Below are 22,456 nucleotides of genomic sequence, written 5' to 3'. Positions count from 1 at the left end.
AACCAAACTCAGATATATTTTCCTCATGAGAAGAAATTGTCTGAACAACCTTTAAAGTGTCAACTTCAATGTCCACATTGAGAGGAAACCGAGCTAAAAGCTGTCTTAAAACTATTCTTAAACCTAAGACTTCAACAATTTTTGGAGAGTGCAAACTATTAGTAGTATGCCCTAAAACATATCATTTAGTGTGTATCTTGTACATATTTTATTAATAAAAGGCAATTTTACTTTTCCGTTTACATAATGTATTTAGGTATAATAGAAAAAGTTCATTGATATTTTGTTAGAAATTCTATTCTTAAGTTGTTAAGAATATGAGTGACAGTATTTCTAACACAAAGTATCATAAATTGGTTCACAATAGAGGATACTTCACAAAGATTGTAATTATGTTTGTTCCCAAGATATTTATATGAGATATAAAAAAGATGGAATGGTGAGTCTCATGCCATATAACAAACATGATAGGCACTTATACATGATAAGTAGGCCGAACTAGTGACGCATATGACAAGCACATGGAGTTTACTCTTGTCAATGCATTGTCATGTATCATATCAGTGCATATAATCTTTAGACCTGAGATAACACAGTTATCTTATATATAGGTGGTTTGAGTTTGATATTACTTTCATACTTGTACTATGTATGGGTATATGGGCATATGTTGGCTCCTACTAGTTATATATGGAGGTAGGTGTTGATCAAGATGGAATCTATTACCCTAAGTAAATAGGGATAAAATCCTATGTTCATTTAATTGTTCTTGATGTTTCAAGTTCTTGGCCAGGACAGACAGATTTAGTCAGAAAAGAGTTTCTGACAAGAAAATCTAATTAATCAAGAACTGGAATTAAAAGAGAACATAATATTCATAGCAAATGGGGTTTGACATAAACCATGACTCTAGCTCGAATTGGGATTTTGTAACAGAGAGATTCTAGTGCATGGTAACATATGATTATAGGTTCATTTAAGGTATTCCTTATTACTGATTGGGTGGCCATGGCATGCTATGCTAGGTGTTAATCATGGTCTATGAGGTGCCTAAAATGATTTAGAGAAATCATTTATGGTAAGAAAGAGTTCTGATGATATTAAGAGTTGATATCATATCTCATTGCCAATTAGTGATGAGCCTAGTGAGTCACACACATACACAAGTTAATCACCAAGTTAAATGTGATTTAATTGATTAATTAAAGATTTTAATTGATTAATTAAATAGGTTTGGTTTGCAATAAGATTGCAAAGTCTCTAGCATGGTTTGAAACCAAATTTAGGTTATTGGATGTATAGTACAAGTTAAATTTATATTTAAAGTGTTTAAATATGAATTTAATTATGAGAAATTAATTAATAGAGATTAATTAATTAATTTATATTTGATATAAATTGATTAGAAGAGGAGAAATAATGATTTTGGGCTGAGAACTCAAAATTAAAATATAAGAGTAATTGAGTCATTTCATAGGGTGACATATGGCACCATGAGATAGTGATACATGGCACTATATAAGCTTGCAATTTGTCTTCCAATCATGTAAGATGATCAAAGTTAAGATTAAGTCTAGCTTTGACACTTGGCTTAATGTGATTAAGTCAATTAAAATTAAGATGCAATGTGGTGATGACATGTGGCAAGGGTTTTAAGTGATGACCTAATTATAAAAGGGAAAAGAAAGAAATGTAACAACCCTATTTGCATAGCCTAGTATATTTCACTGTTCCGATGACCGGTGTCGGTCCGGACAATTAAGGGGATTAGAACCACATCTAAGACACCTAGTTAAGCCTTGAACACAAATAATTAGTAATTGCCAAATAGTTAAGTACAAAGAAGAAAAACAAAGTATAAAAAGTTAAATAAGCCGAGAGTCACAACAATGGGTGACCTTATCTGGAAATGATTGCGAGGTCAGTCTAAACTCAAATTTCGAACCAAAAAATGTGACGCCACGATCCTTAGGACTATTGCAAACACAATGAAAAAGAGAAAATCACGAAAAAGAGTTGTTAAGCAGGTCAAATAATTAGGTCAGGGATCCGAAAGAAATATCGAATAACTTGCAAACTGGATTAAACCAGGAGGGGCAAATTGGTCAATTCACCACTAGAGCTGACTCCTGACCTAACTGTCCAATAAAATCAGAGAAAAGAAAATTTTGAGATCAAGAATTAAATTAAAGAACTAGTGAAAAAATAAATGCAAAAAAAAAAGTAAGGAAAATGAAATTATCACATCATGTGATGACATCAATTATGATGTCAAAATTAATTTAATTTTTTCCTACAAATTTGAACTAAGTCAAATAGCTAATTAAAGACATAAATGATTAAAAAAAAAAAAAAGAAAATCACTCTCTTCTTCCTCATATCAGCCGCCCCATCTGTCTCTCATTTTTCTCTTTCAAACTCCATTGAAGCCCCACTTTGAGCTTAAGAAACCCTAAATCCAATCACTAAATCCATAAATTCCTCCATTAAATCTTATCTTTGGACCTTGCTAAGCAACTTAGGAGCAAAAAGAAGAAAGGAATCAAAGATTTGAGAAGAGGAAATTTTGTCTAAACAAGTTTAGTAATCTAAACTTGGAAATTGTAGTTAAATGTTTATGTTCTAGTTTAATTAACTTAGAAATTAACTTAAAATCAAAACAAAATAATTCTTGGGAGAGTAATATGGAATTCGGCTAGCTGGGATTGAATGAATTTGGTGGATTTGAATGGTTATTTGAGGTGAATTAGGTGTATAGATCATGAATATACACTTTAATTGCATTAGAGTTGAAATATATGTAATTAGGGTTTTGAGCATTTTGAAAAAAATTTGGAGAAAAAGTTGAGAATTGGTCAATTGATGTAGTTGACCTTATTTGAGTTGAGAAATGGTCAATTATGACTATTTGTGGTGTGTATGAATTGTTAGAACTAAGTTTCAATTCGGATTGGTTAGGGTTAGTCTGCAGGCAGCTTGACCTAGATCCCTTTCAAGGATCAAAACTGAAAATTTATCAACCCAATTGGTGTGAGGCCAATTGAAAATGAAAATAGACACAAAATGGACCATTTTTCATCCAGGAATCATGCTCAGAAAGTGACCATAACTTAGTGAACAATTAGGCCAAATCCGGAATTGGGCATACTTCCTATACAAAAATAACCAAATGAATAATAGTTACATAAATGACCATAACTTGGTCTAGGAAGGTCCAACTGACTTGAATTTTATATCAATAGAAAGCTAAGACATAGCCCTACAACTTTCATGAAGGAAACAAACCCAAATTTTGATCATAACCTGTACAAAAACTCACCTGCAGTCAGTGTACAAAAATTGCCAAAATCCAGAAAATACCAAGAATTCTGGGTAACACCAAATCCGGCCAGCCATGTTCAAATGGCCATAACTAGGGCTACAAAACTCCAAATGGAGTGATTTAAAAAGAGAAATAAAGTTAAGACAATAAAGAACAACTTCTATGAAGAAAATTTAGCTAAATTACCAAAGAAACTTGACCAATAGAACAGTGTAATACAGGGCACCAAATCTGAAATTTGGAAATTTCACCTAAGAGACTTAAAATTTGAGGAAACAACCAAAACCAACAAATTAGGTAACCAAAATATGGTATGTTGGTGAAATTAAAATTTCCATACTTATTAAGCATGAGAAAGTCAACAAATTGACTTGAATAGTATCATGAATAGTAACCCCGAAATACAAATTTTAAAGAATGTCAAGTTAAGCATATTAAAGTTAGATATAAATAGATTTGAATTTCTTTTTGGACTTATGATAAATTACGATACTGAAACACTGTAAAATTGTGTATTTCAGTAGAAAAAAATACCAGGAAAGAACCTGAAGCATCGAGTCAAGGTCAAGAGATGACTCGCATAAGGTTTGTGCACAACATAAATATTCTTTAAAATTCCTTTGCAAAGTGCATGAAATGAATTGTGATTTACTTATATTGTAAAATGGTGATTGAAATGTTTATTATGCTTTTGACTTAAATTGTTGAAAGTTTACTTGTATGTGTTTGAAATAGGAATAAATGTTTAGTAAATTGCTAAGACAGTTTTGAAACCACAGTGTCATGACCATATATTTGAATGCCTCACTAGCATGACTAGTGGGAGGAATTAGTTTTGAATTTTGATTCCCTCTCTGGCTTAAGTGTTGAGGTGTGTACCAATAAAGAAAGAAATTTGAATGGGTTCCCATAGTTTGAGCTAGCTAGCCTTGTGATTTCTCATAAGCCTTCGGCTATTGAGATGAATATTGTTTTGAATGGCATAATATAACTGTGTGTTTTTATGAAATTCGTTTTGAGACTTCCTAAATGAAATTGTTTGGACTAAAAATTTATAAATCATGTTTTGTATCTGTTTTTCATGTTCAGTACCATATTTGAATAAATATGATTTGAATTATGCATAAATGTTATTTTAGTATGTTGTGCACCACTAAGTCATAGTACTCAGCGATGACTGTTATTGCTGTCACAGATAGAGAGACTAGAGGAGCAGCAGAGTGAGCTGCTGAGGATCTTGGAGCTATAACCCTGAGGTTTTACTTGATTGTAATATTTATTTTGGTGTATGTAAATGTATGTACATGTAGAAACTGGTCATGAGCAGTTGTATAGATTTTGTAATAATATTAGTTTGGATTTTCTCATGTAATTTTGGGTTGATGAATGTAAATTGATTTTACTTTAATGAAATATGAATGAAATTATTTAGTATTATTTTTTATGATAATTGAATTGAGAATTGTTTTGAATTTTGGAATTTGGAAAAAATTGTGTTGATTGTGCTGTAGTAGTGATGGATTTTGATGAAAAGAATTATAGGAAGTATTTTTACAAGTTTTTGAAGAACTGTTTTCTTAAAATATAGATGACACTCTACTGAAATTTTTTCAAAATTTACGGACAAATAAAAATGGATAAAAATTGTAACTAGCTTTTAAACTTCTATTAAGTGTAAGAAAATGCTCACCACTTTCAAAAAGTAAGAAAATGATTTTTAAAATCCCTTGTAGAGTACTTAATGAGTTATCGGTAGGTGAAGTTTGGTAGTTCATTAGGTCTTCTACGGGATCATGTTATGCCTTACAAAGGGGTAAGGTGTGACATGTTTTAGTGGTATCAGAGCGAATTTTTGAAGTATGTTTTGACTTGTGAATTTGTGTCTTTTCTTTGATAAGTACAACTGCTCAATGTCTTTATTTGTTACGTACAGTGCATTACATCATAAATATGAACTAACGGAGGGAAATCTCATTGTGTTATTTATTCAGAAGATATCCTAACTCCAGACTGAAATGGAAGAAGGGGATCGCTCTGTTGAGCAGTCGGTAGAGGCTGAAGCCCAAGGGGAAGCCCCAGCTTTCCAAAATATTAGTGGGTCAGTGGCACCAGCTCCACAAATGCCACAATTTCCTGCACAATTCGTCCAGCAGATGGATGTTATGTTTCAACAGATGGCTGGGGGTATGCCTGCTCAAGCTCCACCCCAGACTTCTGTGGTGTAACCTCGGGCTCCAGGCAGACAGTATGATAAGCTATTGAAATATGGGGCAACAGAATTCAAGGGTACAGTAGACCCTCTTGAGGCAGAGCAGTGGCTGGAGAGGATGGACTGAGTGTTCAAGAAACTGCACTGCCCAGATAAACTAAAGTTTGAATATTCAGTGTCTTTGTTGCAAGAGGATGCGTATGACTGGTGAAAGACCATTCCCCACAGCTTGGCAGAACAGCCAGTATTGACCTGGGATGACTTCATCAGAGAGTTTAGATAGAAATATGTCCCAGATGCATATGTGGATTAGAAACTATAAGAATTTTTAAGTCTGAAGCAAGGGAATAAATCTGTGGCAGAGTATGAAAGGGAGTTCTCCTGCTTAAGCCACTATGCTGGGAGTCTCCTATCTACCAGCAAAGAAAGGTGCAAGAGATTTGAGACCGGTTTGAAGCCTAGTCTGAGGATGCAAGTAGTGAGATTTAGACACAGTAACTTCTCTGAGCTCATCTCTCAGGCACTTGAGTTAGAAAGAATTGAATTAGAAGTGACACCAGTAAAAGAGAAATATGAGAAGACTGAAAAATCAGAGAAAGATAAAGGGGAAAAATCAGTAGAGCAAAGTCCCAGTGGTACATCTAAAAAGAGGAAAAAATTTAGGGGACTAAGCAGAGGTAGAGGTGGAAGGTTTGGAAGGGGCAGATTCTCTGGACAGAGACCCCCTAGATCTGGTCAGCAGTGGACCAAGGGTTCATATCCTCCCTGCCCCTGTGAGACAAGTGGCAAGACTTATGGGGGAGAATGCTATTGGGCTACCAGAGCTTACTTTAACTGTCGAGGTACGGACCATCTCGCTAAGGACTGCACCAGTGCTCGTAGATTTGGGCCAGCTCCCACCACTGCTGAGGGATCTATTTAGAGTTCTGCTACTAGAGGTTCACAATCGGTTAGCAGAGGATGAGACAGCAGGAAGAGGCTGAGACTTCCGATGTTGTAGCCGGTACATTCTCTATCTCTGATCAAGATGTATTTGTACTGTTTGATTTGGGTTCTACCCACTCATATGTTAGTGCTAGCATAGTTAGTTCTCTAGCGGTTTCGTGTGCCAAAATGGATTTTGAAGTACTAGTAACTAGTTCATTAGGACAAGAGGTCCAGGTCAACTGAATATATAGAGATTGTCCTTTGGTGATCTAAGGACATGTTTTTCTGTCAGATTTGATTGAAATGCCCTTTAGAGATTATGATATCATATTGGGCATGGATTGGTTATCCAGGCATCACGTCATGATTGACTGTAGGCTGAAGACAGTCACTTTTGGTCTCCCTTTATACGGTGATGTGGTAATACATGGGGAGAGGCAGTTACTGCCATCAAACATCATTTCGACTGCACTAGCCAGAAGGATGATCAGAAAGGGGTGTGAAGCATACTTGGCACATGTGATAGACACCCAAGTGGGAAGTCCAGCACCGAGGGACATCCCTACTATATGTGACTTTCCGAATGTGTTCCCTGATGAGTTGCCAGGATTACCTCTGGAAAGAGAAGTGCAGTTTGAAATTGATGTTATGCCTGGTGTGGACCCAATCTCGATAACACCATATCGAATGGCACCAGCAGAATTGAAAGAATTGAAAGTGCAGTTGCAAGAGCTGCTTGACAAGGGCTTTATCCACCCTAGTGTGTCACCTTGGGGAGCACCAGTGTTGTTTGTCAAGAAGAAGGATGGCACTCTCTGCTTATGTATTGACTACCGGCAGTTGCATAAGGTGACAATAAAGAATAGATACCCATTGTCCTGCATTGATGACTTGTTTGATCAATTGAGGGGTGCAGCTGTGTTCTCCAAAATTAACTTGAGATCAAGTTATTATCAGCTGAAAGTACAAGAGCAGAGTATTCCTAAAACTGCCTTTAGAACCCACTATGGCCATCATGAATTCTTGGTCATGCCATTCGGGTTAACTAATACTCCAGCTGCTTTTATGGATCTGATGAACACTATCTTCAGACCATACCTTGACTAGTTTGTTGTGGTATTCATAAATGATATATTGGTCTACTCAAGGAGTGCAGAGGAGCATGATAGACTTTGAGGGAGAAATAGCTCGCCAAATTGTCAAAGTGTAAATTTTGGCTGAAAGAAATATCCTTCTTAGGGCACATAGTATTGGCAGAGGGCATCAAGGTAGATCTAAGTAAAATAGAAGCTGTTCTTAATCGGAAACCACCCAGAAATATCACGGAGATTCGCAATTTTCTGGATTTAGCTGGATACTACCGCCAATTTGTGAAGGGGTTCTCCATGTTGGCATCTCCATTGACTAAGCTACTTCGAAAAGATGTGAAATTTCAATGGACGGATAAATGGCAACAGAGTTTTGATGAGTTGAAGAGATATTTGACTGAAGCTCCAATCCTTACTTTACCTACCCCGGGTAAAGAATACACAGTTTACAGTGATGCTTCTCACAATGGGTTAGGCTGCATATTGATGCAAGAGCGGAATGTCATTGCTTATGCATCATGCTAGCTGAAACACATGAGACGAACTATTCAACACATGACTTGGAGCTTGCAGCTATTATATTTGCTCTTAAGATCTGGAAACACTATTTATATAGGGAGAAGTGCTACATCTACACAGATCATAAGAGTTTGAAGTATCTGGGCACTCAGAAGGAGTTGAATCTGAGACAGAGGAGATGGTTAGAGTTGATAAAAGACTATGATTATTTGATAGACTATCAGCCAGGGAAAGCTAATGTGGTGGCTGACTCCTTAAGTCGCAAGATTATGGCAAGTCTACGGGTTACTCCTTTGTCTATGGTACATGAGTTGAGAGTATTGCATGCCAGCTTAGAGATTAATGATAAGGGGTAGACAACAGTTGCATGGCATATACAGCCAGTGTTGATTGATCAGATCTAAATGGCTGCTCAGAATGATCAGAAGTATCATAAGCTGTTAGAAGAAGTCAGACAGGGCAAGAAACCAGAATTCTCAGTGAGAGATGATGGCTTACTGCTTCACCGGGGCAGAATGTGAGTTCCTAATGATGTTGATTTAAGGCATATTATTTTAAAGGAAGCACATGAGTCTCCTTTTGCTATGCACCCTGGTGGCACAAAAATGTATAGAGGGGTGAAAAAACACTTATGGTGGATGGGTATGAAAAGAAATGTAGCAAAATTTGTTTCCAAATGCCTAACTTGTCAGTAAGTGAAGGCAGAGCATCAAGTACCAGCTGGTTTGTTACATCCACTACTAATACCGGAATGGAAATGGGAGAGAATAACGATGAATTTTGTGATGGGACTTTCTAGGACACAGAAGAGTCATGGTGCAGTATGGGTCATTGTTGACAGACTGATCAAGTCTGCTCGTTTTCTACCTATTCGGATGGACTACAGTTTAGAAAGATTGGCCAAGTTGTACATTGATGAGATAGTAAGACTGCATGGAGTGCCAGTATCCATCGTATCAGATAGAGATCCTAGGTTCACTTCTAAATTCTGGGGTAGTCTTCAGAGAGCCCTAGGAACTAGATTGAACTTCAGCATGACATTCCACCCACAGACAGATGGCCAGTCTGAGAGAGTAATTCAGATCTTGAAGGACATGCTACGGGCTTGTGTGATTGAGTTTGAGGCAGTTGGAACACACACTTACCTTTGATTGAGTTTGCTTATAACAACAGCTACAAATCAAGCATTGGGATGCCTCCATATGAAGCTTTGTATGGCAGAAAATATAGAACCCCGTTGTGTTGGGATAACGTGGGTGAAAGAAAGATGATTGAGCTTGAAATTGTTCTACAAACTGAGGAGAAAATCAGATTAGTTAGAGATCGACTCAAAGCTGCATTAGACCATCAGAAGTCCTATATTGATCTGAAGAGAAGGGATATTGAGTATCTAGTGGGTGAGAAAGTATTCCTCAAGGTTTCCCTTTAAAAGAGAATTATAAGATTCGGCAGAAAGTGGAAACTGAGTCTTCGTTTCATTGGGCCATATGAGGTTATGGAGAGAGTGGGTCCTTTGACATACCGTTTGGCACTACCTTCAGAGTTGGAGAAGATATATAATGTCTTCCATGTGTCCATATTGAGGAGGTATCGATCAAACCCATCTCATGTACTATCAGTGGAGGAAATTGAATAAATCTAGAGCTCACATATGAGGAAAAACCCATAGAGATTCTGGCTTATGAGGTGAAGCAGCTATGGAACAAGCAGATACCATTGGTAAAAGTACTGTGGAACCATCATTCAGACCAGGAGGCTACTTAGGAACAAGAGGAGGGCATGAGGAGACAGCACCCACAGCTGTTCAGAGACTGATACCAGGTAAAATTTCGAGATGAAATTTATTTTAAGGGGGGGGGGGAGAATTGTAACACCCCTATTTGCATAGCTTGATATATTTCACTGTTCCGATGATCGATGTCGGTCCGAACAATTAAGGGGATTAGAACCACATCTAAGACACCTAGTTAAGCCCTGAACACAAATAATTAGTAATTGCCAAATAGTTAAGTATAAAGAAGAAAAACAAAGTATAAAAAGTTAAATGAGCCGAGAGTCACAACGATGGGTGACCTTCTCGGGAAATGACTGCGAGGTCAGTTTAAACTCAAATTTCAAACCAAAAAATGTGACACAGCGGTCCTTAGGACTATTGCGAACACAGTGGAAAAGAGAAAATCACGAAAAAGAATTGTTAAGTAGGTCAAATAATTAGGTCAGGGATCCGAAAGAAATATCAAATAACTTGCAAACCAGATTGAACCAGCGAGGGGCAAATTGGTCAATTCACCCCTAGAGCTGACTCCTGACCTAACTGTCCAATAAAATAAAAGAAAAGAAAATTTTGGGATCAAGAATTAAATTAAAGAACTAGTGAAAAAATAAATACAAAAAAAGTAAGGAAAATGAAATTATTACATCATGTGATGACATCAATTATGATGTCAAAATTAATTTAATTTTTTCCTACAAATTTGGACTAAGTCAAATAGCTAATTAAAGACATAAATGACATAAAATAAAAAAAAAGAAAATCACTCTCTTCTTGTTTGAATGATATCCAAATCTGAATTTTTAAATTTATTTGAATGAGATTCAAATATGAATTTTTTAGTTGAATATGAAATATTCAATTTAATTTTAGTATGTATGTTTTATTTAATTGTTAAATGGTAATATGCATGATGGATGATCATGGAAAATAAAAGACCAATGTGATTGGATTTATTTCTTTTATTTTTCTTTGGGTTGTAAAATAATTAATTTTATTTTTGGTGGCATGTATTATAAGTGTTGTAATAATTTGGGTTGTAATTTCATTTATTTAAGAACTTTAAAGTCCATATTCTTGTAAATTCGCCTTGGTATGCCAAGGATTACAAGAAGATCAAGGAGTTCAAGAGCATTAGTGGGACTAGTGGGAGGAATTCAAAATCAAGTGTTGATTATGTACTCCTTCAGCAACTCTTGTAAAATGAATGAATGGAATGCACCTAGGAATGCCCTGATTCAATTCTTGGTGGCTCAGAATTGAATCCCTTAGAAAGTCCATGATCATACCATATTTATTGTTTATCCATGTATGCATGAGATGTATGGGAATGTATGCAAGTATATGATATATGCATGCTAATTGGATAATGTGCAAAGTGAGACCATAATAGTAATTAAGCCGACCACTAAATCTTCCAAATAAATAATTAAGTTGCAAATGGTATAATTAATATAATTATATCATGGGCCCTCCATTGAGGCAATTATTTTAAGAAATTTTAAATACTTGCATATGATGCAATTAATTTAAGAGATTTTCTTAAGAATAATTGTTAAGCATGAGATGTTGTAAATATGTAAATGGTTTGGTGGCCAATAATGGATGTGCTTGAAGACATTAAAATTATTTGCATGTTTACTGGCTCAATGGGATCAACTTACCTAATGCAAGATAAGTCAAAAATGAATGTGCCTGAGATTTTGAGCATTAGGGGCTAGGTAAATGATTGAACCTCACATGAGATGTGATAGGCAAGGAGTTACTCACTTACAGTTTATTGTAATTCCAATAATGGATGTGCCTGAGGATGATCAATAAGACTATAAGAATTCAATCACCCACTAGAAATCCATCCAACTAGGATTTTCGTTTCCTACTTTGGAAGTGTAGGATTCGCTAAGTTAGTGAGAGGACCAATTTGATTAAAAGACCATAATCATTTTGGTTAATTACATGATACATTTACTAATTAATCTAGTTATTTTCTGCAGTCATTCTTCTGATAATAATGAGCACACAACAACCACCACCATCCAATATTCTTGCGAGCATACTTGATCATAATAGGTTGAAAGGACCTAATCTTTCTGATTGGCTAAGAAATTTAAAACTTGTCATGAACTTAGAGTGTATTGGATATGTTCTAGACACAAAGGTTCCTGGTCCCTTACCTCCAGAGGCCACTCAAGAGGAACATGATACTTTGGACAAGTGGAAGGAGCATGATTTGAGAGCCAAGTGTTACATGCTTGCTTCTATGAGTAATGAGTTACAGAAGCAACATGAAAATATGCAATATGCAAGTGAGATCTTCCTTCACCTACAAGAGTTATATGGTGAGCACAACAGGAATGCTAGGTATGAGATATCTAGATAGCTATTCCGCATAAGGATGTCTGAGGGACAGAATGTTGGGGATCATGTCCATAAGATGATTTGGCTTATAAAGAGCTGGAATATCTTAACTTTCACATGGATTTCCAACTGCAGACGGATTTGATCCTTCAATCTCTACCTGAGTCATTTGGGAATTTTGTGATAAATTTCCATATGACTAAGCAGGAATACACCTTGGCTGGTTTACTTAACATGCTTGTTATTGCCCAAAAGAAAATGTCGAGCAATAAAAGAAAAGAGGTAGCTTTGATTGCATCTTCCTCTGCTGAAAAGTCCAACAAGAAGAAGGGCAATAAGAAAAAGAAACCTCAAGTTCCAGGTCCTACCAAGATGATAGCCAAACAGAAAGGGAAAACCAAAGCTGATAGAGGCAAAGGAAAGTGTTTCCATTGACTGGAAAAAGGAACTGCCCAGAGTATCTTGCTTCTTTGAAGGACAAGAAGGATACACCTTCAGAAGGTATGTCTGTATCTTGTTATTTAGATGCTGATGATGCTCATAGTTCATCTACAGCTTGGGTTTTAGATACTAGTGTCAGTTCTCACATTTCTTATGATATGCAGGAACTAGCAAACAGTAGCAGCTTGCATGCTAGAGATGTTAGAATCTGGATTGGCGATGGCTCAACTTTTAAAGCTTTAGCCTTAGGATCTAAATCTTTTTACATGTGTGGACATGTTTTGTGTTTGAATAACATTTTGTATGTACCTGATGCTTTTAAGAACATCATTTCTATATCTAGCTTGACTAGAAATGGTTATGAATTTCAGTTCACGAATGATGTTTGCAATATTTATTTTGGAAATAAATATGTTGGCTCGGGTTATATGCATGATGGTCTTCATTATTTGGATAATAATGATAAACACAAATTGAATGCAAGCGATCTAAATGAATGCAATGCCTTGATGAAAATTAACTCAAGTTCAAAATATATTTGGCACTTAAAGTTAGGTCATGTTGCAGAAGATAGGATTGCAAAACTGGAGAAAATGGGGATTTTATCCTCATTGGGTTCTGAACCTACTCCAACTTGTGAATCCTGCCTTCAGGGCAAAATGACTAGATCACCCTTTGTTGGATAAGAACTAAAAGCTGAAAATATTTTAGAGCTAATACATAGTGATGTATGTGGTCTATTTAAAGAAATGGCTAGAGGCGGTTTTCATTACTTTATTACCTTTACTGATGATAAATCAAGGTTTGGGTATTTGTGTTTGATGAAATATAAACATGAATCCTTTGAAAAGTTCAAAGAATTTAAATCTGAAGTAGAAAATTAAACAGGAAAAAGTATTAAAGTTCTTCGATCAGATCGTGGAGGTGAATACTTGAGTACTGAATTTGATGAATACTTGAAAGAGCATGGCATTGTTTCTCAGCTGACTCCTCCAGGAATGCCACAACTGAATGGTGTATCTGAAAAGAGAAATCGTATCCTATTAGATATGGTACGTAGTATGATGAGCTATATTGATATGCCAATCTCCTTTTGGGGATTTGCATTAGAATCAGTTTTGCATATTCTGAATAGGATTCCATCAAAATCAGTATCTTCCACACCTTATGAGATATGGCATGGAAGAAAACCAAGTCTTGAGCATGTTAAGATTTGGGGTTGTCCAGCTTATATCAAAAAGCTGAACACTGATAAATTGAAAACCATATTAGAAAAGGGTCAATTTGTTGGATATCCAAAAGAGTGTTTTGGATATTATTTTTATTTGCCTACATCATAAAAGGTTATGGTAAGTAGAGATGCCACATTTCTTGAACAACAGTTTATTCAAGAAGGAGGCAAAGGAAGGCAAATAGAGTTAGAATTAGAGAATTCTGACCAACCAACAGATCAGGTGGATATAGATCCATCTAGTCAACCTACACCTATTTATGAAACATCTACAGTTATTCCTTGTAGATCAACCAGGATATCTCACCCACTAGTGAGATATGGTTTTCTCCATGAAGATGAATAAAAGTTTTTTACTCATGAAGAAGTAGATCATAGAAATGATCCACTTACCTATGAAGAAGCTATATCAGATATAGACTCTTCAAAATGGATTGAAGCTATGAAATCCAAAATTGATTCCATGTATAAGAATCAAGTTTGGGATCTTGTTGACCCACCTGAAGGTATTGTACCTATAAGGAATAAATGGGTTTTCAAAAAGAAAATTGGTTCTGATGAAAAGGTAGAGACCTATAAAGCAAGGCTAGTAGCGAAAGGGTTTCACCAAAAGGCAAGGAATCGACTATGAGGAGACTTTCTTGCCTGTGGCCATGCTTAAATCAATTTGGATTTTATTAGCAATAGCTGCATACTATGATTATGAGATTTGGTAGATGGATGTTAAAACAGCTTTTCTCAATGGATACATTGAAACATTTTCATGGAACAACCTAGGGGTTTTGAATTCCAAGATGGTTCCAAGGTATGCAAGCTAAAGCGATCCATTTATGGGTTGAAACAAGCTTCAAGGAGTTGGAACATCCATTTTGATGAAGCCATTAAGTCATTTGGTTTTATAAAAAATGTGGATGAACCATGTGCATATAAGAAGGTTAGTGATAGTGCTATCACTTTTCTTGTCTTATATGTGGATGATATTCTTTTGATAGGTAATGACATAGGTATATTGATAGCTGTAAAGGTATGGTTGTCAAATACATTCTCCATGAAAGACTTAGGGGAAGCAACCTATATTCTTGGAATTCGCATCTATAGAGATAGAGTGAAAAGAATAATTAGTTTATCCCAAAGTCTAAACTTGGAAAAGGTGTTAAAGAGGTTTAACATGCTTGATTCCAAGAGAGGACTGTTACCAGTGAGACATGGTATCCACCTTTCTAAAGAGATGTCTCCAAAGACACCTGCAGAAAGAGATAAAATGGCCAGGATTCCATATGCTTTGACTATTGGAAGTTTGATGTATGCAATGATGTGTACTAGGACGGATATCGCACATGTTGTTAGTTTGACTAGCAGGTTTCAATCCAATCCAGGTTTGGAACACTGGATAGCTATCAAGAACATCCTTAAGTACTTGAGAAGAACTAAGGATTTATTCTTGATTTATGGAGGTGGTGACTTGCAATTGGATGGTTATACTGATTCTGATTTCCAATCAGATATCGATGATAGAAAGTCTATCTCTGGTTTTGTGTTCATTCGTAATGGAGGTGCATTTAGTTGGAAGAGTTCCAAACAGAGTACGATTGCTGATTTCACTATAGAGGCTGAGTATATTGTTGTATCAGATGCTGCAAAAGAAGCTGTTTGGATAAAGAAGTTCATGACAGAACTTGCAGTAGTTCCTTCTATTGAGTCAGCAGTTCCACTCTACTGTGATAACAATGGAGCGGTCATACAGGCTAAGGAACCCCAGTCTCATCAGAAATCTAAACACATAGAAAGACACTAACACATTATCAGAGAAATAGTTGGGCGAGATGATGTAGCATGCAGTGAAAGAGCAGAAGCATGAAAAATATTAGTTTAGAACATTGAATTCAAAAATTTTCTTCTAGGGTCTCATGCACCATGCAAGATTCATTATTTTCCTAATTGATTTCAATGTTAAACAACATATTAAAACACTTTTAATATGTTTTTAGATCTACATTTTCCATTTAAGATTTTAGAATTAACAGATTAATTCATTAGAATCCTAGATTAAATCAAGAATATGTGCACTAATCTTTTGATGCACTGTAGTTGTGTTTGGTACCTTTGGGAAGTACCTAGGACACCAGATGTTGTCCCTCTAGCTTGTCCACACCAAGATCACCAATGGCAGCCCCTTGAACTACTTCTTAAGCCTTTCCAATCAATTAGAAATTGAGGTTTTGCCTTTAGAGATGTTATAGATGTATATAGGACACTAGAACGATTTCTACCAATTTTAATTCAAGGGAATGTTGGCAATTCTCTTTGAATTGATGAGAGATGAAGAAGAAGAGAGGAAGAGGTCTCCAAGGGTGGCGGCACTTTTGATAAAAATCAGAATGTAATTAGTTTCTTTCATAACCTCACATTATATAATTAGGTCACCACTTAAAACCCTTGCCACATGTCATCTTCTGATTGGCTCTTAGTTTAATTGACCCAATCACATTGTGCCAAGTGTCAAACTTAGATTTAATCTTGACTTTCATCATCTTATATGATTAAAAGACAAATGGCAAGCTTATGTGTAGTGCCATGTGTCACCATCTCATGGTGCCACATGTTATCCTGTGAAATGACCAAATTACCCATGTGTCTTAATTTTTAGTTCTCAATCCAAAATAATTATTTCTCTTCTTCTAATCAATTTATATCAAATATAAATTAATTAATTAATATCTATTAATTAATTTCTCATAATTAAATTCATATTTAAACACTTTAAATACAAATTTAACTTATACTATACATCTAATAACCTAGATTTTGTTTCAAGCCATGCTAGGGACTTTGCAATCTAATTGCAAACCAAACCTATTTAATTAATCAATTAAACTCTTTAACTAATTAATTAAATCATATTTAACTTGGTGATTACTTGTGTATGTGTGTTACTCACTAGGCTCATCACTAATTGGCAATGAGATATGATATCAACTCTTAATATCATCAGAACTCTTTCTTACCATAAATGATTTCTCTAAATCATTTTAGGCACCTCATAGACTATGGTTAACGCCTAGCATGGCATGCCATAGCCACCCAATTAGTGATAAGGTTTACCTTAAATGAACCTATAATCATATGTTAACATGCACTAGAATCTCTCTGTTACAAAATCCCAATTCGAGCTGGAGTCATGGTTTATATCAAACCCCATTTGCTATGAATATTATGTTCTCTTTTAATTTCAGTTCTTGATTAAAAAGATTTTCTCATCAGAAACTCTTTTCTGATTAAATCTATCTGTCCTGGCCAGGAACTTGAAACATCAAGAATAATTAAATGAACATAGGATTTTATCCCTATTTACTTAGGGTAACAGATTCTATCTTAATTAATACCTACCTCCATATATAACTAGTAGGAGCCAACACATGCCCATACACCCATACATAGCACAAGTATGAAAGCAGTATCAAACTCAAACCACCTATATACAAGATAACTACGCTATCTCAGGTCTAAAGATTATATGCACTGATATGATTTATGACAATGCATTGACAAGAGTAAACTCCATGTGCTTGTCATAAATGTCACTGGTTCGGCCTACTTATCATGCATAAGTGCATATCATGTTTGTTATATGGCATGAGACTCACCATTCCATCTTATTTACATCTCATATAAATAACTTGGGAACAAACATGATTACAATCTTTCTGGATAAGTCATGTCTTTATTGTGAAGTATCCTCGATTGTGAACCAATTTATGATACTTTGTGCTAGAAATACTGTCACTCATATTCTTAACAACTTAAGAATAGAATTTCTAACAAAATATCAATGGACCTTTTCTATTACACATAAATATATTATGTAAACAAAAAAGTGAAAATGCCCTTTATTAATGAAACATGTACAAGATACATACTAAATGATATGCTCTAGGGCATACTACTAACATGCAGAAAATAGCATCAGTTGAAAATCCAGCTAATCCATTCATAAAGCCTATGTCACAAGCTCAGTTAGACCGACATCTTGAGAAGATGGGTCTAAGATATTGTAATGAATGGCTCTAGTGCTAGTGGGAGATTGTCAGTAGTATGCCCTATAGTATATCATTTAGTGTGTATCTTGTACATATTTTATTAATAAAAAGTAATTTCACTTTTCCGTTTATATAATGTATTTATGTGTAATAGAAAAGGTCCATTGATATTTTGTTAGAAATTTTATTCTTAAGTTTTTAAGAATATGAGTGACAGTATTTCTAGCACAAAGTATCATAAATTGGTTCACAATTGAGGATACTTCACAATAAGGACATGACTTATCTAGAAATATTGTAATTATGTTTGTTCCCAAGGTATTTATATGAGATATAAATAAGATGGAATTGTGAGTCTCATGCTATATAACAAATATAATAGGCACTTATACATGATAAGTAGACCGAACTAGTGATGCATATGACAAGCACATGGAGTTTACTCTTGTCAATGCATTGTCACGTATCATATCAGTGCATATAATCTTTAGACCTGAGATAACACGGTTATCTTGTATATAGGTGATTTGAGTTTGATACTGCTTTCATACTTGCACTGTGTATGGGTATATGGGCATGTGTTGGCTCCTACTAGTTATATATGGAGGTAGGTGTTGATTAAGATGGAATCTGTTACCCTAAGTAAATAGGGATAAAATCTTTTGTTCATTTAATTATTCTTGATATTTCAAGTTCCTGGCCAGGACAGACAGATTTAGTCAAAAAAGAGTTTCTGACAAGAAAATCTAATTAATCAAGAACTGGAATTAAAAGAGAACATAATAATCTTAGCAAATGGGATTTAACATAAACTATGACTCCAGCTCGAATTGGGATTTTGTAACAGAGAGATTCTAGTGCATGGTGACATATGATTATAGGTTCATTTAAGATATTCCTTATTACTGATTGAGTGGCCATGGCATGCTATACTAGGTGTTAACCATGGTCTATGAGGTGCCTAAAATGATTTAGAGAAATCATTTATGGTAAGAAAGAGTTCTGATGATATTAAGAGTTGATATCATATCTCTAGGGCTGAGCATTTGGTTCGAACCGAACCGAACCAAAAAAATCGAATAAACCGAATTACATAATATTATGAACCAAACCGAACCGAAATATATAATAAACAGAACTGAACCGAATCGAAAAATTTGGTTCGATTCAGTTCGGTTCAATCGGTTTGGGCTCTAAATGGGCTTATGTTTTGGACCCGATTTCACCTTACTTGAACTTGATTTTTGCTTTTTTGATTTGATTTTTACCCCTTACTTGAACTTGATTTTTGCTTTTTTGATTTGATTTTTACCCTACTTAGACCTGATTTCACATTAATCAATAAAATTAAATATATAGTACTCAAAATCTCTATAAAAATAAAAAAATTAAAAAAAATTCATCATAAAGCAAATGGATAAGTCCTTGACAATCTAAATACATAAAATGAAAGCCATCCAAACCAATAAAATAAAAGTTCTTATACAGTCCACATTAAACAAACTCCATAAAATACATCAAACATGAAAGCAAATAAGCAAGTGTCCAACATAAAAAATCATACAATTACAAATTAAAATATTACAATAGTTCCATCACTTTGTCTCCAACTAGCAAGCCTGAATGCTTCAAATACCAATTGATGGATATGCAAACATGAAAAGGATTAGAATTGGTAAAAAAAATTTAAAAAAATAAACAAAATAAACAATTATAGCCATATTTACCTGTAATATCAGCTATCCAGGTTCACAGTGTTATCATTGATGCTACTTATTTCACAAAGTGAAAATGCTGAAAAATAAATAAAAAATAATTTAATAAATAAATTAGAAACAAATAAAAGCAAATTAATCGAAACACACACCCTCTTCAAGCCTTTCAAGGTCAGCAATTTGCTCTTCAATGGATTTGCAACAATGGGACTTCCGCAACCAATCTTGTGCACATATTAATGCTTCAACAATTTTAGGAGTTAAAGAACTTCTTAAAGGATCAAGTACTCTACCTCCAGTACTAAAGGCTGATTCCGAAGCAACTGTAGATATAGGCATTGCCAATATATCTCTTACCATGATTGAAAGGATGGGAAACCTACCAGAATTAAGTTGCCACCACTTTAATATATCAAATTCTTCTTTTTCATCCACCACTTTAATGCCCTCATTCAAATAGCAATCTAAGTTAGACTTGCTATTAGCTTCTCCAGTCTCTATTTTATGTTTCAAGAATTGATCCCCAAAATTCAACCGTGATTTCTTTTTTACTCCTTCACTTTCATTGTTTTCACTTGTATTCCCAGCTACATTGCTACCACGTTCATGTTCCGCTTGATATGTTTTCTTATATTCATCAAACAACTCATATACAGTCAATTTAATTTTCTTTGCCAATTCCATACCCTTTTCTTTCCCATACACAGTTGAAAGAGCAAATTCCATAAATTCCAACTTATATCGAGGATCAACCACCACTGTAATATAAACTATTTTATTCATCTTATCAGGATCCCCCCAATATTTATCAAATTTTACCTTCATCCTATCACTCATACATGCCAATTCTATGTCATTACTCCCTTGCCACTCTTGTAATAAACAATCAACTGAACTGATCTCATTAAAAAATATATTAGAAGTGACATATCGAGATCCTGATATTCTCAAGGTAAGATCATAAAAGTGGCCCAAAAAATCTACAAGTCTCCTAACATTTTCCCAATCCAAACTATCTGGCAAACCATCACTTGACTGAAGATCAAATTTAAAGCATGGATCTATAGTAGCATATCTATCAAATGCATTTTCAAACTTTTGTGCAACATTTAACATCAAATAAGTAGAATTCCACCTAGTGCACACGTCTAAGCATAAAGAACTTTTACTTTCAATCCCCTCCATCTCACAACATGATTTAAACTTTTGCAACCTAGCAGGAGATTGCCTAATATATCTCACTGCTTCCCTAACCCTTTTCACTGAAACATTAGTTTCCTTTAATCCATCAACAACAACCAAGTTAATTATGTGTGCAATGCATCTCATGTGAAGGTACTTGCAATTTAAAATGCTAAACCCCCAACCAATTATTTTCTATTTCAAATAGGCAATAGCAACATCATTTGAACTTGCATTATCAACAGTTACTGTAAACACTCTCTTAATTCCCCAATTTAGCAAACAACTCTCAACTGCCATTCCAATATCATCACCTTTGTGACTAGTAATTGGACAAAAATTAAGAATTTTTTTTTGCAATGTCCAATTATCATCAACATAATGTACAGTGATACACATATAATTGATTCTTTGCAATGAAGTCCATGTATCTGTGGTAATGCAAAGCCTTTGATTAGAATTTTGAAAGTAATTCTTTAATTTTTTTCTCTCTTCCATGTACAAGTCATAACAATCCCTTGAAACTGTCCAATGGGATGGAATTCGAAACCTAGGTTGTGTAACTTCCATAAATTCCTTAAACCCTTCCCTTTCCACAAACATAAATGGGAGCTCATCAACAATTATCATTTTAGCTAGGTTCCCCCTTGACCTCTCTTGATTAAAATTCCAAGTATTTAGTGTACCACAATGACTTCCCCCTCCCTCTTGTATACTAGAAGATGGTTGTAAATACAATTGTGATTGCCTAGTAGTCATACCATGTAGGTTCTTTATACATGCAAATATGTGATTTCTAAGTGCAGTAGTTTCATTTTTTTTTGGGTCACAGAAAAATTCTTTATAGCAGTAATTGCACTTGCCTTTTTGTATGCCACTACCATCAACAAACTTTGAAAAGTGATCCCAAACAGCTGATCTTGGCTTCATGCCCTTCCTCTTCATTTTAGAAGTTGCTTAGTCGACTTCGGTTTGACTTGAAGCAACTGGAGGTGGACGAGAAGATTCCACAAGAAGATCATTTGTTGTTTCTTGTTGTGCCATCTTTGAAATTTAAAAATTAACCTGCATATGAAATCAAAATATATAATTACATATAATATACAATTACATGTCATTTAATATGTTTTATGAAGGAATGAAGCTTAAACATAATACATCTACTTATATATATATATCAGCTCATTAATCTAATCAAAGACAAATAATTAATTGAATTTCAGCTCATTAATCTAACCAAAGGCAAATAAGTAATTGAATTGCCCTTATAGGGCAGCAATACAGGTTTATCTTTGCCAAAAGGGGAAAAAAAAAAAAAGAAAAGGAAGTTTCCTTCGCACTTTTCCATCCTTCCACATTTCCTCCCAAAAATGGTAAAACAGTTACCCTGCTGGAAATGGTAAGCCAACTTACCTAAAGCTTCGAGGAGAGTATAAATAGGAGAAGAGTTCTCTTAGAGAGAGGCAGGTGCTTTCCACTAAACCACCTCCGGCCTTGTTCATTCTAACTACTGTTAGTTTGTTCTTAGCAGTTAGCAGGATCCTTTGGAGAAAGCTTGATGCAACATCAAGGGATTTGCATGCCAATATTAATATTCAACAATCTTTCTAATATACGTCTTACAGAACATTTTCTCCAGTCAATGTTAAGCTAGAG

General features: G+C 34.9%; 1 protein-coding gene across 1 annotated transcript; it reads right to left on the bottom strand.

Moving 5' to 3' along the window:
* Positions 1-19,753: 19,753 nt before the first annotated feature.
* On the bottom strand, positions 19,754-20,947 carry LOC110667248 (zinc finger BED domain-containing protein RICESLEEPER 2-like). The gene has a single exon (XM_058143354.1). It carries the CDS (start codon positions 20,945-20,947, stop codon positions 19,754-19,756), a length of 1,194 nt encoding a protein of 397 aa, XP_057999337.1.
* Positions 20,948-22,456: the final 1,509 nt, after the last annotated feature.

This window comes from Hevea brasiliensis, chromosome 3 (genome assembly GCF_030052815.1).
Source record: "Hevea brasiliensis isolate MT/VB/25A 57/8 chromosome 3, ASM3005281v1, whole genome shotgun sequence".
NCBI classification, from domain to species: Eukaryota; Viridiplantae; Streptophyta; class Magnoliopsida; order Malpighiales; family Euphorbiaceae; genus Hevea; species Hevea brasiliensis.
This window is presented reverse-complemented; position numbering and strand designations above follow the sequence as displayed.

Bases quoted from the DNA above. Each gene is read 5' to 3' on its own strand.
- LOC110667248 (XM_058143354.1), bottom strand. From the start codon at position 20,947: ATGAGATGCATTGCACACATAATTAACTTGGTTGTTGTTGATGGATTA.